General features: G+C 39.7%; 1 protein-coding gene across 1 annotated transcript in view; it reads left to right on the plus strand.

The window, feature by feature from the left end:
- BMERB1 (bMERB domain containing 1) overlaps window positions 1-17,567 on the plus strand; it is a gene marked incomplete at its 3' end in the record, with an annotated part of 47,852 nt that extends 30,285 nt beyond the window's left edge. Inside the window, exons 3-6 of the mRNA XM_084296128.1 lie at window positions 12,599-12,672; window positions 15,541-15,655; window positions 16,758-16,840; window positions 17,455-17,567. Coding sequence (XP_084152254.1) covers window positions 12,599-12,672; window positions 15,541-15,655; window positions 16,758-16,840; window positions 17,455-17,567 — 385 coding nt within the window. The remainder of the gene's footprint in view (window positions 1-12,598; window positions 12,673-15,540; window positions 15,656-16,757; window positions 16,841-17,454) is intronic.
- Window positions 17,568-19,661: the final 2,094 nt, after the last annotated feature.

Raw genomic sequence — 19,661 nt, forward strand, 5'->3', positions numbered from 1 at the left:
CAAAATGGCTGCCCAGTTGGGGGGCATTCAGCCACAGAACACAAAATGGCTGCCCAGTTGGTGGGCGCTCAGCCACACAACACAAAATGACTGCCTAGCCTGTAGGGATTGCGCAGACTGATCTCCTGGTACCCACCTTCCTCTTCCAATAGTTCTGAGGATTTTTTTTCCTTCCTCACAAGCTACCTGCACACCTTTTACTGTGTCTTGGGCTGTGTGGCACAGAGGGCTGTGGGCTGCCAGCTAAGGCTCTCAAAAAACTATGTTTTTCCAGTGACCGCCTCCAATGACTACAACTACTACTGACAGGTTCCAGAAATTGCATCTTCCCTGACCAGTGGATAATTCAGGTATAGACTTATATCTGTCAACATTATCTTAAAATTCAGGAGACATCCTTAAGGTGTTGCAGTTTTACCTGTACCAGGCCCACAAATCATGTAAAGGCCACAGCTCCACAGAGCAATATTTATGAGTTTACAGTGCCAGGCCAAAAATTTGCTGTTTTCTCAAAGACAAATATAGATACTTATGTGGTCTGCCTATCACTGTGCTAAAGAAAAACTTCCCGAAATACATGGAACTCATTGAAAACAGTGGAAAGAGATGATTTCTCCTGTCTTAAAATGAAATAGCAGCGATTTTTAAGTGAAGACCACAAATACAGTTTCGATACACGTGGTTGTTCTCTCTTTTGTACTGCTTTTAAACTTCTTTCTACTCTTATGTGTCTGCCTTCCAGACAGAAGTAGAAAAATCTTGCTAGTGTGCTAAACATAATGTGAGACAAGTCTCAGTAATAAAAAATAAAATAATTGAAAAACAAAATACATGTAAACAGTGTGACTTTGTCAAACTTTGAAATTTGTGATGCTTTTTTATTGACAAAAATATTGTAAAATGTGGGGTTTTAATTTGCTTAGTGAAGTTCAATAAAATTCAAAGTATGATGGCAGAATGATTATATTCTTAGCCTGAAACCTGAACCCTAATAAGTTGTGACTTCAAAGGCAATTGAAGTAGCTGAACTCTTCTATCAATTAAACAGATTACACACTTTATACCACAGAGGAATATTTCATATTGGTAGCATGTACAAAAGAGGCCAGCTTTCTGATTATTTGTATTTTTCTTTTTTAACAATACAAAGAAATACAGGAAGCAAAATCATCTGAAACAATCACTTAATGGGTCATGATGTTTCTCAGAGCTTGGTGCAAACTGCAAGTAAGATATTAGCCTTTGTCAACCTGTCCTTTGCTTAGTCCCTTCTATTGTTTCATACTTTAAGGAAAAGAAGGGCAGCTGAAGACAGCTGTACTCTTCATATACAGGTTTTCCACATTATTTCCAGCTGAGTACCTTCTTGCTATGGATAATTACCCGAAGTGGAACAAATTTTCAGATTATAAAAGCAAGCTTTCCTTGATTAGATAATGCCCCAATTTACATTATACAATCATATTTTAGCTGAGACAAATATCTATGCACAATATCTGCTGATATTTAAAGAACTTTCACAATTATGCTAGGAATTGTTGTGACCACCTCCAACCTGCCCAGGAGATGAAAACACAGCTTAAAACCAACATCTACTATCTCCAGCTCTTCTGAGTTTATTTTCAGAAAAGCTGAGGACTCAGGCCATCTTGATACGAAGTAGACAGTATGTACATAAAAGCATCCATTTATAGTTAGATGGCATTCCCTCTCATTCTCTTCTCATGCTTCTCTCAGCTCATTTCCTAAAATGTTCTCTGTAATATGAGTTTTGGGTCAAACTGTAAATTTCCAATCTGTCTTTGCTGCTAAGGAAAGCAAACATACCACTTCAGAAATTGCACACGCTGTCTGCCTTTGAAATTCTCCTGTTCCACTTTTTTTTTTCCCCCCCCTTTTCTTTTCTGGGTAGATAACAGACCCAGAAGCCAAGGGAGCTGCTCATGCAGCGTCCTCCACCTTGTGCATTTAATGTGTTACTGCTATGGATACTTGTGTTTGGCTTCAGAAGCAGTTAGGATTCATATCACTGCAGAGCATGGAAATCTACCACCCTGAAAAACATGATTGTAAAAATGGATAATGCATGTGTTGGCTCCATTCAGCTGATGGATGGTCAGGCAGCAAAACCTCAGACTACTCTGTGAGACAGGAACAGATAAAAAACTGGAGTTCAGGATCATTTGTTGTGCAGAATCTGTGCATTTAAAAATATATTAGCATATTCTGACCCAGTAAATATTAATAGCATAGGTGAGATTTTATCATCCACAGTTACTGCCTATGGCTGTGAACAGAAAAGGCACTGAGTTCTTATAAAATAGCATTCCCTGTCATCATGAAACATGCTCCTTGGGAAATCTGCCAGTGCCTGATACTGCTGGCCTTCCAGATGGAGAGCAAAACTTGAAGCCAGCTATATTGGATGACCTTGAACTAAAACTGTGGAAGCTGCTTCTGCCTGTGATAGCTATCTTGGGAGTGGTTATTTCTGCCACGTGGGCAATATTGAATGGCAATTTTTTAATGTACAGAGCATATAGGATATTAAATAGTAAGCCCTGTTAGTTTGCTCTAGGTGATTGTTGAAAATAGTTTTACTTACCTCATTAACCTTGTTTTATTGGTAAAAATATTACCAATATAATACACACAATATTTGCTTAATGTCTGTGTGGTTATTACAGTGCTAAACTAACACTGAAAAACCTAGATTTACCTCCACAATGACTTAGAATTAAAATCGGTCATTGTCTTTGTACGCTCTCCATACACACTTTAGATCACTCCCTCATCTCCAGAGTGCTCATAACATCTACATCATCCAAATTCTCCGTAGATCCATTCTGTTTTTCAGACCATTTTACACTATTACGTTTGCTTACTTATAATCTCAGGAACAATTACCTTTTACATAGATACATTTATACATTTGCTGCAACTAAACATTGCCCTGGTAATAAACTCCTGATAGCAGCCCCACAGCTTCATTAGCAGGCCAGCATAAATAATTAATCCTTGGAGTTTTTTTTTTTTTTTTTTTTTTTTTTTTTTTTTTTTCTTCCAATTAGGCTTACTTTGCCTTTTTAATCTTTATCCTTTTCCCACTTCACAAAAACAAACAAACAAAAACAACAAGAAATCTCTCTTTTGCTGCTATGACATTGATGTACCTATTGCCAGTAGTAGTACAGGTGGGATAGTAACTAATGGTTGTTAGTCTATATCATATTCATTGGACATTAAGGTGGATTTTTAAACTTAGGGTAAATTCATCATGGAGAAAAAATAACAGCGAAAGTTCTTTTTAAGGATAGTAACACACAACGAAGGTCAGATAGGATTCTTACCTTTATGTCTTTTGGATTATTGACAGCTTATCGGTATTTTGAAGTACAGCAAGGTTTGTTGTACTGTGGAGAAGGACTTGGGGGTTCTGGGGGCTGCAAAGCTCAATGTGAGCCAGCAGTGTGTGCCTGCAGCCCAGAAGGCCGGCTGCATCAACAGAGGTGTGACCAGCAGGGAGGGCCGGGAGGGGCCCTCTCTGCTCTGCTCTCATGAGGCCTCACCTGGAGTCCCGCGTCCAGGTGTGGGGCCCCCAGCACAAGAAGGATGTGGAGCTCTTAGAGCAGGTCCAGAGGAGGCCATGAAATTGATTAGAGGGCTGGAGCATCTCTTCTGTGAGAGAGCTGGGGATGTTCAGCCTGAAGTAGAGAAGATTCCGTGTGGACATCATTGTAGCCTTTCAGTACTTAAAGGGAGCTTAAAGATACTTAAAGATGGGGAATGACTTTTTACATGGGCAGATACTGATAATACTAGGGGGAATGGTTTTAAACTAAAAGAGGGGAGATTTAGATTAGATGTTAGCAGGAAATTCTTCGTTCAGAGGGTGGTGAGGCAATGGAAAAGGCTGCCCAGAGAAGCTGTGGATGCCCCATCCCTGGAGGGGTTCAAGGCCAGGTTGGACAAGCCCTGGGCACCCTGATGTAGTGGGAGGTGTCCCTGCCCATGGCAGGGAGATTGGAACTGAATGGGATTTAAGGCCCTTCCAACCCAAACCATTCTGTGATTCTCTGAAGGTATGTCTGCTGATTGCCTGGCTTTATGCGGTCACTGTAAAGTGAAGCTATACAAGAACTGCAGAAATGAGAGGTTAATTCATTTGGTTATGATTACCTTCAATAAAATGAATTAGAAAGCCTGTGTTCAAATTTAGAATGGGTACAGTAAATATCCTAGACTCACACAAAGTAGGAAAATTAAACAGTCTCTCTCTCCTTACTGGCTAAATTTGAAAAGTACTGCTGTGCAAAGGAGCCTGCGTAAGCAGAATATTTCTATTCTGAAGTAAGAAAATGCTGCAGTGATTGTTGCCTTTGTATGAATGAAGATCATTTTAAATTTTAGTTAAATCTTCGACCAAATGCTTTGTTTCTAGTGACTCGTGAATGTAGCATCAGCTGTTAATTTTCAGTGGCTTAATGCCACATGTGGCAAGAGTGACACACAATGAGCATCACACTGGGTGAGTGTAAGAAGGAGGGAGAGGTGTAAAAACATGCACCAAATGTCAAAGGTGTGGGTAGTGGTAATCACTTGCTGGCTATGTATTGCTGAGCAGATGTTCCAGCTTTTGCTTTTTTGGCTAGTTTTGATTCTTTCCCTGCTACTTTTTCTTTGCTCTGTGTATTTTCTGTTTTCTCTCCTCTGTTAAGCATGGAATTCTCTTAAGACTACTTCTATGTATAACACCCAGTACTTTTCTCTGATTTTGGCATCTAGCTGTTACTATAGTGCAAAGAAACACCACCAACTTTTTTTTTTTTTTTTTTTTTTTTTTTTTGTTATGAATAGAGTTGTAGCTGTTGTCTGTGTTTCTGATAAAATCTCTTTTCATGGAAAGCAGTAATAAATCTGTCCTTCACAGTACTATAATCTTAGCTATGCAATATAACTTGCTATGAATTCCTTCCTGTGGTGTTTTTTGTTTTTTGTTTTTTGTTTTTTTTTTTCTCTTTTCAGATTATGTCTTGCTCTAGGAACATACAGTGCACTCTGGGATCCTAGAGAGAATGAGGCAGTTGTGTGATGATGCATATATTTCAATAAATATATGTGTCAGGATGTGGGCAAATCCCATAAAGGAAAATACCAAGCCCAGCTTTATGAGGGATGTCCCATTGGCATAGCCTGGTGTGGTACACGCTGTTCTGCAAGATAGGGTTAATTTGTGGCTGTGACTCTATTTTCCATTCACCTTTCCCATCCCAAGCACATTCCAGTGGTGTTTCATCTGTAAATACCCAGCCTCTTTGAGGGAATAACAAGGAAACTGTAAGCTGGGAAGTGGCCCAAACTAGTACCTGTAAGGGAAGTTGCCAGGCGCCAAGCCTAAGGCTTCTGAGATTAGGGAAAGCATTTCTAGGGGACAGCCATGGACTTGGAAGCCCCAGGGAGGTCGGTGTGCCCATTGTAGGACTGGGAACTCCTGAAAAGTTCAGCTCTAGTGAGAATCCCCAGCTTTACAGATGGGAGCCTGGAAGCCTCAGGAACGCAACTTCAGGATAGAATTGCAAAGCTCGATATCATGCACATTAAGATGGAAGTGTAAATACAAGTTAGCTGTCAGAGAGGCAAGAAAAATCCGTTTGTTCACATTGATCTCTCTGCAGACCCATCTCCTTTGCCCTGTTTGATCGCAATCAATTGCGGAGGAAAATTTGGCATTACAATTTCAACCATGTGGCAGTGAAAGTACTATGCTAAAAGACTCAGAAAATAAATATATTTTTATATTGTTGTATAATGATAAACATAATTAGAAAAGTATTTAATGAATTGTAGGCTTGGTACCTGTTAGTTAAGATATTTGCATCTTAGAAAAAAATGCAAAAGGGGGAAATTCTCATTACTATCTCTATTGGGCAGCTAGGAAAATAATTATGTCATAGCAACTTTTCTTTAAATAACATTTTCTACACTGAGTAGATGCTGTGGTTGTCACAAATTGCTGTTAACAGAAGAGGAAGCAGCTCTGTCCATCTTTAATCTTTTGAATTAGTCATTCTTAGGTCAGTAATTTAACACTGCATTTCCAAATGTAACTGTTCATAGCAAACTGTTTTTGACTTCAGTTCTCAGCTACCCATGGACTGGTTTGCATGATTAGAGAATGGAGTGATCTCTGTTAATAGATAATGTGTTATAAGATAATGTATGCTTAACACATCCTGCATATACAGTACTCACAGCAATATTGTGCCCCCCCCCTTTTGCACAGTTGATCTTCTACTTGGTGGAGATGCTCTGTAATAACATACAACTCTTGCTGTGTGATCTCTCTGTGGTCTCTCTCACTTGTCTTCAGCTATAAATAGAAGAGTACAGATCAGCTGTGATTCGGCAGTGAATTGGAAACTCCTGAGATAGACTGGCTGCCAGTGTTTAATTTTATGCCAGATACTTTCATATTCTTTTCAGCTTTGGTAGAAAATAGTTGCTCTTCTGGTTTTAAAAATAAGAAAAGTCAAATATGGAGGCAAATTAAGAAGAAAAGTTATCGCTGATTCTGCTAAAAATGATACATGACCAAAACTAGAGGTTCCTACTTCTACTGCCTAATAACAAAAAATAAAATTACCAGACCAGTTTAAATGAACTGCATACATAAGTTGGCCCTGTGCTTTTAACATTCAATCTTCTGTATGCTACTGTGATGGCGCTTAGATACTTCTGAATTTAAATCCAACGACTGTATTTTATGTTTTTAGATAAATTAGATTAGACAATTTTTGTCACAGAGAGAAATATTTCCTTCTACAGTGCAGCATTTCGAGGAAAGCTCCTTCTCTTATTACTACTGAAGCTGGCTGTAAAACTTCATAACTGGCAGAGATGGCCAAGCTCAAGAGAATTTAACAATGTCAGTAAGAATGAAATACAGACAGCTTCTTTAGACACTGTTCTGAATTTCTCTGAAATATGCCTTAAATGTGACCTCCAGGGACTAGGATTTTCAAGTCCTGCCATCTTCAGTTGAATGAAAAGACAGCTGAATTACAACGTAACTTTACAATGTGGCAGTCCAGGGCTTCTATCCATTGGAGAGTGTTTTTAACTAGAAAAGGTGGAGTCCCTTATTTTAATAGTTAAAGTTAATCATAGGGTTTTGATTTGTAACCTGACCTGCCAAGCAGGATGGTCAGCAATCTGTTATCTTAATTGTCAGCTCTGTCTTCCAGCATGAGCAGCACCAGGTGCTGAGCTAAATAACAAGGTGATAAACACATACCATAATGACTCAGAAAACGTGTGGTATATTCATTAAATGTCGCCTGTGATTTCACAGCTTTATAATTAGGAGCTTTAAGAAACTAAGATAAGTTGACAGGGACAAAATGAAGTCAAACATAGAAGAGCGGGCATACTTAAACTTCTCCTTTCCGTCTATTCACAGAATACTTTCACCATTTCTGTTTCCCCACAGCTTCATGAAGGCCTTAAATACCTGAAGTCTCCAAAGGCATCCTCCCTGACACCTCAGTCCTCACTTTAACAAATCTGCAGCTTGACTACACTTTGCCATCTCTGTCTGTAGCAAGTTGCTTCTATTTCTGCACAGCTCTTTACTTCAGCCAGATCCCTCCATCACTTCTGGCTGTGCTTGGCTGGTGTTCAACACGTTCATTGGTGACACCACCAAGAAGATGAGCGTCTTATCCCTATAAGACCTTCTCCAGATACATGCACTCATGTCAACGTGTGATTCAGCATGACAGCTGATTCTTGTGCCATCTCTTGGGCATGCACTATCAAAGTCTTCAAGAACTCTAACATTTCTCTGAGTATTTTCCTTCTGGGATGGGTGTACATTAAAACAGAACTAAAAATAATCTAAGTGCTTGCAAAGCCTCTTGAAAGAGAGGGAAAGAAATCAACAAAATCCACTCTACATTCTTTTTTTTATTTTTATTTATTTATTTTTTTTAATATCTTCACTTTAATACAATAACAGAAAACATAATCTCACCCCCCACTCCCCAAGACATGTCAGAGGGAGCACAGACCTTTTTCTATCTTCAAAATTCATTCAGCAAAGGTAGCAGCTGTCTAGACAAGCTGAACTGCTCTGCTTCTCCTAAAATAAATGGAAAATATATTTGATGGTTTTGCAGCTGTTATTAATAGCTCTTACAATTTTAAGCATTTGACAGACTGGTTGGCCACCTCTTTTTCTTTCTGGCTGACCATTATGGTGAGCATTTAGTGGTTTTCCTATTGCTTTTTACTATCATTTTTGCTTTTCTTCTTGAAGAAAGCATGGCTATAGATGGTACCTGAGTTTTATACTATTGGAGTCAGGTTTTCTTCCCCAGGTGGAAATAAAGAATGAAGAATTTAGCTGTCCTGGAATAATTTCAGTTGAAACAAAACAAAACACTCCTGCCACGTCCAGCACAGAACGTTTCTTTTTTAATCCCTCCCTGCCTGCTGTTAATCTTCCCCAGCCTTTGAGACCTGCCAGGGTGCAGCTGAGTGAGAGGTCTCCTCTTTCTGTTTCCTTGCCCTGCTCCCCTCTGCCCAGATGGTGCCGGGCAGAGGTGACTCACGCTGGCACCTCACCTGGGGCTCCTGTGGCAATGACAGCGCTCGGAGCGCTCTGCTCCTGGGAAGTGGACCAAAGAAACATGCATTAGGGCTGAGTCACCGTGCCCGATTATTGCAGGCTCTTCCGACCCACTTATTTTCCTGTCATTTTGTGACATGTTTAGAAAATCTTTTGCTCGCGCTGTTTATTCGTTATGAGTATTTTATCTTTTTTTTTTTGGGCAAACCGAGAGTCTGCTTTTAGGTTTTGATAATACAGCTAGAAAAACCAAGAGGAAAAAAAGAATAATGCATCCTTCTGTGATATCGCCAAGCCTACAGAAGGTTCCTTGCAGTAAGCCATCAAGAATGAGAAAAGGAGATAATCAAACAGTTCATCAAGAATACATGGAAACACACTAAGAATTCAGCCCTACTCCAATACTATTGCAACGACTCCAGGAATGGATTTGGGCTCTTAATAAGAGAAATGTTTTATCATCCTTGTAACTCATGAGTTTAGGGTTGCTGAGCAGACATTTAAAGCTTGGCTTTGGGGGGAACTGAAATTTATAACTGCTGTTTGGTTTACTGGTGGTTTTTCTACATCAAAAATGGTTTTGCAGGGACTGGAAAGGATGTGTTGTCTATTCCAGAGGACTGAGAGTTCAGCAAAGGTTGTGTTTATATTGCAAATTTTATACATATATGTTGAGCAGCAGATTGCTGAAACAGGCCTGGAGGATATTATTTCAGTACCCCATGCCATGCTGTATCTATAGGGATCCTATTGCATTCAGCACAGAACAACAACCTGATTGTGCTGCAGGTGCACAGGAAGCGTAACAGTGCTCTTAAATATGCTGGACAACAGTCTGTGTAGCTTTTCCTCTTATAATCTGACAGATTTCACCTAGAACATGCAACTGAAAGTGCTACAGAATTAGTCTCACCATATTTCTCCAGCTTCTCTGTAGAAGGTTGAGACCCAAAGGAGTTTTATTTTTCTCTATTATGCATCTTCCTGTACTCTTATTCCCCAAACCTCTTTTTTACTTCCTTAAGAGGTCTGACAGTGCTACAAATATGCTCTCAGTCTTGCTGACTATCCATTTTTCAAATGAAAAATCCACTGGAATTTGCCTCTTTTTCCCCCCAGAAGTAGCAGTAACTTCTCTTAAGCTTTAACTGCTCACATCCAAGAACCAGAGAACATGGAAGAAAAGAGAGGGAGATAGGGAGGTCCATTGTAATGGTTTAGATTAAATGGCCTTCCAAGGGCTGTCTTATCCAGTTCTTCCTCTTTTCCTTGAAAGCAATGAGGTGACCCTTGCCCAGGACAGCAAATGTTGCCCTGTGTTCAGTATTAATTGCTAGCACATGTGATTTTTATTTTTTTTTTTAATAGTTATAAGCAACTATACCTCCTGCTTTCATGGGGTTTCTATGAATATATCCCAGAGCCCTCCTTTACTCATTTAACCACATCTCCCCCCCTGCCCCCAGTCAGCACCGTGGATTGGATGAGAAGCAAAGGCGATTTGACACAGATGGGAGGAAAGATGTTCCATGTGCCTAAGGGATTGGTACAGATGGTCAGTTTAATCTTTGTTCATCATCGTAACACGCTGGCCTACAGAGCTCGGACTCTAGAGCGAGCACCTGGAGCGTGACGTTTGGAAGTCAGGGTGTCACAGAGCTGTTAGAGCCTTTAAGTGCTTGGCCACATCTTCACTTCTCTTCTGGGGGTTAGAAGCAGGAGCAAAGTTTGGGTGTCAGGAAAAAGAAATGTATAGAATAAATAAGGAGAGTGCAAGCTATATGCTCTGCAGTCAGGTAAAAACAAACAAAAAAAATAGGGGCAATTGCACCTGCAGCTGGGGTAAAAGCACAGTACTTTCCCCCCAGTAGGTAATATTGAGCATAGGGGCTGTAGGGATTACCAGATATAAGTGATCTTGCTCACTTGGAACATACTGCCAATGATAATTTAAACTCCTGAAAATTCAAAGTGAACTATTTTAGTTAGTATCTTTCAGATCACCCCAGGATGAAGCCCAATCTACCTCACACAGGAAAAAGACTGCCCTCTCTTCACACGTCATGGAGATCTCCTGCTGTAGAAACTCCCTGCTCTCTTCACTAGTTGTGGGTCTGCCCCCTAGATATCATTTGTATACAGTAGTACGATAGTGAACAGTTCTGCCAAGAAACTGTCTTCTTTCTGTTAACCATGGTGATTTTCCTCGAGCACATTAATGCTCCTTATATTAAGATGACACCCAAACTGCCTGAACGTTGAATGGATAAAGAGCTTTGGCGCTTGCTCACATCCCAGCCCATTTTGAATATTGATTCTCCTGTGGGAATGGTGCTTAAGATCGTTAATTGATAAAAGTAACTTCAGTACCATTTAACATGATGGGTCTCAAGAGTAAAAAGAGCTTTGCTTGTGATAAGCGTGAGTAACATGGGGAGGCCACGTCAGAAAAGTCACCATGTGATGGTCTCTGCCTGCAGGTGTGCTCAGCAGCCAGCCTGGGGGAGCCCTGCGGCTGGCCTGCTGACCGTCCCCTCGAAAGCCAGCTGTACAGCAGGGGAGCAGGCCCCCAGCTGGGGGGACAGCAGTTCCTAAACAAGGAGAAGAGGTTAGCAGTGAAGAATGTTATGAAAGGTATTTCACTGTCACAGCTGGGGAAGAAAGAAGTACAAAGACAGCAGGAAGGGCTGTCATAGCACAGCGGATGTAGGAGAACAGGCAAGATGGAGTTAACCAAAGCAGCAAATAATGAAAGGATCAACGTGCTTTAATAACATGAGCAAGGCAGCTGAGGGACAGCTCCCCGCAGGGACCCGCGTTGCATGCAGAGGCGGCAGGGAGAGTAAAAGCTCTTGGATTGTGATTAAAGTCTTATTTGTGCCAGAAACACCTACTTTTTCCACTCTTCACTTAATTCTATAATTTGACTGCATTATCCTTTGTACGCTTGCTCACTCTCACGCACATGCTTAATCTCTCAGCTTTCCTATCCTGAAACATCACTGTGACAGCCCAGGCTCTGACAGCACTAGTTACCTTCAGGTGCTTAAACAAGCAGTTCAGGCACAGCATCATGCAACAAAGACTAACAGATCCATGGACAAGGACAGCACTGGTGACATCTGAGGTGAAGAATGTAAAACTAATCAGTTGGGCTGGGTTTTGTGCTCTTTATGGGGTGGTTTCAGAATAGAAGCCTGTGTTGGAGCCTTCAGAGAAACACCTGAGGTGTGGCTGTCAGTATGACAGAGGCACTAAAATACATTTGCCAGAAAGCTAACACTGAAATTTGCAAACTTACAGGGGAATATTTGAGTACTGCAGCTTCCAGGATAGGTAGCAGTTTCGATAAGAATTGAAGGTGTGCATCAGCTTCTGCTAATGTTACAGACTTATTTATCTTTAATTATCTTCTGTGTCTCAGCATTAATGGGTTTTCTGCACCCACCAAAGGTTTGAAATACTTACATCAGCCATGGAAGACATTCACCTAAGGCTCAAGACCTCAGAATAGTTACATGCCTAGTTAATGACAGCTTCCAGATTTTGTGCCAAGGCTAAATCATTAGTAAGGTCACAAAGGAAGTTGGTAGTGCAAGGTAAACTTGTCTTGGCTGTGCCAAATAATGGATCAGCTTCTGCCACCCTTCCCGGGCTCCCTGCTATTCTCACCGTTGCTCTTTTCCCAGTGAAAGCTGTTGCTGCAGTATGGGCAGTGTGGTGCACCTGTCTTTTCTGCAGCTATTCAGTGCATACAGAATGGTACACATACAGAATGGTACAGCTTTTGCCAACTGTCAGGATTAGTGAATGAGTAGCATCAGAAGCCCAAGGTTAAAACCCTGCATTTCAAGCTGATGCATAGGTCTCAGGCAAGGGACAGCACCACATACTCAGATGAGATCTGTGATTCCAGCAATGCAGGATGGAGTTTGCATGCCTCTGACGTTATTTTTTCTGTTTCTGCAGGATGGATGACATCCAGCTGTGCAAAGACATTATGAACCTTAAGAAAGAGCTGCAGAGTTTGGTAGCAATCCCAGGTACGGGCTGTTTCCAGCTCAATTTTAGGATAATGCTTGGGTGATGCAGGGGTGGGGCTGGTGTCAGAAGCATGCCTCTGCTCCTAACACAATCAGAAATGTCCCCACAAGGTTGAGTTTCATGTCTCCTGTCTTCATATATTCCCTCCAGCCCTTATTTTTTATTCCCATTTTACTTCCTTCCCCTCTTTAATCTCCCAGTCTCTGAATTTCTTTTCATGCTATGCTTCACTGCTCCCTTGACAGCAAACCTGCAACTATCACTCAGACAAGGTGCATATTCACTCCCTCTTACACCCCCTTGGAAATATCAAGGGAGCCAACTGGCACAGAGATTGTCAAGTAAAGACAGAATGCTGAGATACCTGAGATAAAAGGGAGAATGGAGAAGGATTTAAAACCATCATGGTGAATAAGATTGTTATTTCCTAGATACACCAATTCATTGTCACAGCTGCAGTTATAGCTACCTTTCAGAAGAAAGCCTTCCGCAAAAAGCGAGAGATAAAAGGTGTGCTTTGCGTTTTGCCTTTAATTTGCTGCAAATTCACTGCTCTAAGGAGAGACAGTTGTGTGTGTGTTTGCAATTCTTAAATCTAAACTCTAGCTGAAATCAATGAGGAATTTTGCTTCACTACAGCTTTGCTGTTTTAGATCATTCATAACAGCCCTACTCTATTCAAGAAAAAATAGAAACACTGCAAAACACTCAGTACCTCAGTAGGCTACCTACATTAGATATTATTATTTGGCTCTAGCACCTTTCACAGATAAGTTGCTACAGCCCAGCTACTCAGGACAGGTTTTGATGCTCCTTCTGTTATCCTTATTTTTCCTCCCATATTTTGTTATGCAACTTTGAAAACCTTTCTCCCCAGAAAGAACAGAGCAGGTCATTCATGAAATAGAGAAGTTTACATTTGTCTCACAGATAGGGTTAATCAGTTCTTTGTTTTTGTTTTCTAACCTTTTCAAAATTATTTTCTAGTCCATTTCTTAAGCAGAGATCAGACAGCCTTCTGTCTGAATCAGACAGCTTTCTCCTTAGCACTCCACAAATCTCAGCAAAACTTCAGAATTTGAGTATACACAGTTCCAGCAGCACCACCTTTTGGCAGACACAGTAAGACTACTTTTACCTTAACAAAGGCATCACTGGCACTCACACACAACTGAGTGCTTATGTGCCTAACATAGAAAAACACTTCACAGAAATGGGTTCATTCATAACATCCAGATCAGTATTCACCAGCTGATGAGCAGATCCCTACTGTTTGGTTTCAGTGGACATGGATTGCAGTCATCATGGGATCAGGCTTTTAGAACACAGCATCTAGAGTACACCACAATTTAATGTGCATACATTTATCATTTGGCAGTCAGTTTCCTGAAGAATGGGATGGGAGATTCAGGAAGAGGATAAAAAAAAAAAAAAAGCAAAAGTTAGCTCCTACTATCAGTAGCAGGCAGAGAAAATCCCACATTCCATAAGCTTAAGAGGCAAGGCAAATCTAAATGTTTTTAAGTATTCCCCGCTGCAGATTCAGCATTGCTCACAACCATGAACACTTTCCATAGGTAAAAATACAGGTCTTAATATCTTTGTAGAATTCAACCACATTCCTGCATTGTTTATAAAACACAGAAAATACTTCTGACAAAGCAAAGCAGCCTAATATTATAAATCATTTACTCTGCAACTAACAAACCATAATCTGAAATTCTCAAGGAATACAACTTCTAGACTGAGACTTACAGAATGACAGTGTCTCAAATATTACACTTAAGGTGCTTTTGTCTCAATTACTAAGGAGTGGATTTACTGCAGAAATTCCCAGTAGGAAGTACGAAACCCATGATTCAGAATTAATCTGTAATAAGCAATCATTGTCAAATGTCCGATTTATTTAGCTGTTTCAAATTATTGAACGTATAAGGTCAACCAGCAGACACAACAAATGCTGCTCAGATGCATCAGACTGCAGGAGCTTGCCCTTCTCAAAATTCTTATATTAGTTTTATGGTTCCCTAAATGCAGTTCTAATCCTCAGAACCAAAATCTTTGATTTAATGCAAAGTGTCTACTCAACTAATCAAAATTTTAAACTTACTGAGGAAACGTGGGCTGGGATTTGCCTCTGGCTTTCTCATCTCTGCCCTTCTTACTAGGTTTGAAGATGTCTGTCTTAACTACATGTGGCTTTATAACATTGAACTACAGTTGTGTAATCCCTAGTATTTACGATGATTTTAGCTTGTGACAGTCCCATGATTCGTGTCACAAAAATCATTGTTTATAGACAACCTAGTCACGAGACTGTCTAATTAACAAGTTCATATTAATTACTCAGACTTTTGAAGCACAAAAACACCTTTGTTTATTTTTCCACATTATACAATTCATTGATGCTATTACTTCAGGATTTGCAGCTCGCCTGCCTTAACAGGCTTGAAAAACTGTTGCAGCCAACAGCCAGAGCTGTTATAAAATAGAAAGAGTTTCTTTTGGCATGGTCTCATTTTCTGCACAGCCAAGGGGATTTTGTACTGTGGATTTTTTTTAATGATTGAACTTCTTTAAATACCAAAATGCTTTCAAAAAGTTAGGAAAGCAAAGTATTGTCTTGTAGAGTAATTTAATATTAAAAATAATCTTGACAAACCCCTCAGATTAGACAGGAGAAAACAAGTAGAAGAGAAAAGAAAAAGCAGCCAGAATTTGCTGGATTTTGGTGACTCAGGTCTGCAAAACCACTGACTTCCATCAGCAAATCATTCTTAGACATCTGCAGTTTCTCCTGTCCAGCTCCCTGGAATCTGAAGTCTTTTTTTTTTTTCTTTTATTTTCCCTCCCCTGTTTTTGACCAGAAAAAGAAAAAACAAAGATGGAGAAACAAAGAGAAGATGAACTGATTCAGAAGATCCATAGACTGGTACAAAAAAGAGATTTTCTTGTAGATGATGCAGAGGTAGAGAGATTACGGTAAGAACTAAAAGCAACCAAATTTATGCCCAACATTTCATGAGTCTTAATTCTATGCTGGAGCAACTGCCAACATTTACATTAATGGGAGAGAATTGATTCTTTAAAGACAAGTTACAAGTCTCTATCTGGTTCCACAGAAATATATAAAACTACATTATTGCACTCCTGTTGCTCTTTACCCCGTAAATAGCTCCGTCATCATCTAATGATGGCAGAGGGATTTGGTTTCTTTCTTTCCCAGAGGGTGACTGGGCATTTACTATTACAAAGGGAAGGATTTCTGGTGCTGCCAGAGAATCTTCTTGGCACATGTAGAAGATGTGAAATAGAATTCTACAAGGGGCATATTTGTAGACATATAGAATCTTTTTTTTTTTTTTTTTTTTTTTTTTAAATAAAAATGAATACTTTAGTCATTTATTATCACTATTCTGTCTATGCCATTGTCTGGAAAGATGAGAATGGAATTGCTACAGGTCTACCTAACCTGACGTATAAGTTCAGAATCTCAATATTTTAGCTCAGATTTGCATAACAAAAAACCTGTGGTTTCCTAGACAGCTGATTTCCAGCTGTTGCACTGAAATCCAATGCTGTGGAAATAGGGTTTTGTCTATTACTTCCCATCTTTTTTCAACAGTAATGTTTCAAGGCTCCAACAGACCATTTATCCTAAATGACAGTATCTGTTCCAACATGTTTAAATTCTAAACAGGCAAAGGACAGGAGAGAGAAGAATGTTTGCCAGAGTCTAGCAGTTGATCAAAGAGAGGCTGGCCAAAGGTAGCAGCTGACAAAAGCCTGAGCTACTAACGTAATCCAGAGCTCTCATCTGCTAGTTCAATATGCAAATTGCAACAGCTTCAGTGGCAGCCAGACAATACGGAAGCCTAATCATAGGCTACTGAAAATGTATAGCTGTGCACTATACAGATGTGAATACATTAGTGTCAATTTACTTGTGTAGTAAAGCCTGATGCTTTTCTTTAAAACTCTTGACAAAGTCTTTTTCACTGAAGTGTTAAATCAGTATCCTTTTACTGTCCCAATTTGCTGAGAAAACATTATTTCTGTAACAGATTCTTTTTTCCCCCACCAGAGAAAAAGAGGAAGACAAGGAGATGGCTGAATTCCTACGGACCAAGTTAAAACCCTTAGACAAAGCAACACAGTCTCCTACCAGTGAGTTTCCAAACAATAATTAAGAAAAACAACAACAGGAAAAACTCCAGACAGCAGGATGAAGGAAGGGCATTTTCAAAGGCTGTGCTGGGCCAACCACTGCCAAAAGATAGGCTACAGCCACTTAGATGCCCAATTACCCCTTAACATTGAATCCAAATCATCTTTGTAAAAAATTGCTTTTTTATTTTAAATGTATGTCTGCCTTTTTCTTGCTGTCCTGGTTTGGACATCCAAGTCTGAGAGAACAAGCTTTAGCAATATTCTTGTTCTTCAGCTCTGTAGTTGGTGGGGTTCCACACAGTAAGTGCCTTTCTACAGAGGGATCTGTTATCTGACTCTGTGGCTGTGAAGAGGGGCACCCGAATTGAACAAGCTTACCCTTAAATGTCTGGATTCTTTAAACCCTAAAGGGATAAGTCATCTTGAGCAGTTTGAATCCACAGAGCAGCTTGGTTTCTACCAAACTGATATATGTATCATTGAAATAAAAGTTAAAAAGGTTCAGGAAGGGGGCAGGGGGAGGAGGGGTTTATGTCCTTTAAGCCAGAAGTACAAAGAAATAGCTTAACCAACTCTTGGTTTTAATGGTATCCTCTTTTTGAACACTGCAGGCAGCCCAGCAGAAAAGAAGGCAGAACCTCCTCCAAGCAAGCCCACCATCGCCAAGGCAGGATTGGCTATTATTAAAGATTGCTGTGGAGCCACACAGTGCAGCATCATGTAGCTCTGGGCTCTCTACCATGTTTCTCGTCTTTTCAAGTGTTTTCATTGAAAGAAACTGTAGGGTGAAGGGATTAACAGCATCCTGCTAAACTGAATCAAGAGCAACTATGGTACAACAGTAATACATGGAATGTACAATGGCAGGTTCTTCACTGTTGCATGGATCACTCAACACGCATGCCTAAAAAAAACAAAAGAAATCCATATAGTGGCTGTCCAGTGACCAGAAAAGATCTGTAATAGAGTTAACGAAAATATTCAAGTCATAAAAGTGAAAGAGGATATATTTCATCAAGTAATGTGTTAAAAAAAAAAAGAAAAAAACAATTTTAAGAGGTCATCACTTCAAGAATTTTTTGTACACTCCCCCCCAACAAATGGCACTCAACCATTTGCTGGAATATTCTATTTTGGCTACTTTTCAAAATGAAAGCCACAAATAGTAATGCTCTATATAGTGCAACTGATAGCTGAAGCAATTATAGGATAACTGATGTTGCATACAAAATATTTACCAAGCTAGTGGGATGTTTAAATACTTTGCTGTTGAGTATCACTTCACTTCCTAAACACTGAATATCAGTGACAAGGACACTACAAGTAGATACAGGTTTTAATACCATATGAATTACTCAAGTCAAACATTGCTTGCACCAGAAAAAATAAATATCTGGTAAAGTTCTGGCAGGCACAGATACACTAATCTGCAAATGAATGATTAGTCCAAAGCTCTATCATTTATCTCACAGATCTCCACCTCACATGGAGTCAGAGGGGTGACCACTCCACGTTCTGTTCACTGTTAAAAGTTACACGCAGTATGAGATCACCTACCAGTGGTAGGTTACTGGGAGAAGAGTTAAAGACATGGACACAAACAAAAATTAACTAATAGTGCTTAAAAACAACTATTAACCACATCTCTAATGACCATGAGAAATGTAAGCTATTGAGCATTGGAAGACATGAGCTACTCAAGACAAATTGTCTACAAGACAAACAAAAATAGAGAAGTAGGTATCTGTAGCAAGTATACCACATTCTACACAAAATGGATTTAAAATTAAGGGAAATCAGACTTACCTGCGTTACAGCATTTAATGCATTTCTGGTCTCTATGCAGATTAAATTTTGTGGAATCTAATCTTTATATTAGCTGTCAGTAGCTGGTATGTGTGACAGTATTCCATATAAATGTATTGTGATAGGTATCAATAGTAAAATAAATGTACATGATCTATCTAATGTGAAAAGTGAAAACAATCTCAGGCTTAGAAGTAACAAACAAATAGCAAAAAGTTCCTAAAATAAAAAGGTTTTTAAGAGGAACTTCTATTTTGCAAAGCCAGCTAAGTGAAATGTGCACTTGTATACAAAGGAACCACAGTTATAGGAAAGGAGATTAAAATTAACAGCAGAGCTACCCAAAAAGGACAGGCACTGATATTCTTAGAAAGTATCTTACCAAGACTCAAGGAAATAGACACTATAAAGTAAATCAGACTATTCTTGTACAAAAAAAAAAACCACATCCCTAGTATTGGACTGGTTTATTGAAGAAAGTTTGCATTTCCAGAAAGTTTCAGTACTGCAGACTCACATTAGACAAGTGATTTGTCACCACCATTTCCTTAAGGTTTAAGAATCAAGGAGGAAAAAATACCAAGGTTTCCCCTAAGACATGAAGCACCTGAAATACTTTGAACAAAGATGCAGAAAGAAAACATATTCAAGGCTGAATAGTCATATATAGTTAGACATCCTTATGGATACACATCATATTAAGCTCTGTAGTTGTTCACATCTACTCTGGTATGGGTTGGACTCTGTGTAGCACCTGCACACATTGGGAGAACTGTGAGGGGGGACTGCCTAGCCTTTAAGAGAAAATACATGGGAGGGAAACGAATTCCCACTGACTTCTGGAGAATTCAACAGCCTCTTTCATTTGCTGGTGCCCAAATAAGATACTGATAATTCCTGATGTCTTTAAGGTACAGGTGTTTGATATTTCTAACAAAATGCAAAGGGAAGTTAGGAAAAGCAATCTGTAGTGAAGCAGCCAGCTTAAAGCCTTTGGAGGGTCAGCTGTAAC

Source organism: Netta rufina (assembly GCF_964035555.1).
Source record: "Netta rufina genome assembly, chromosome: 15".
Classification (NCBI taxonomy): Eukaryota; Metazoa; Chordata; class Aves; order Anseriformes; family Anatidae; genus Netta; species Netta rufina.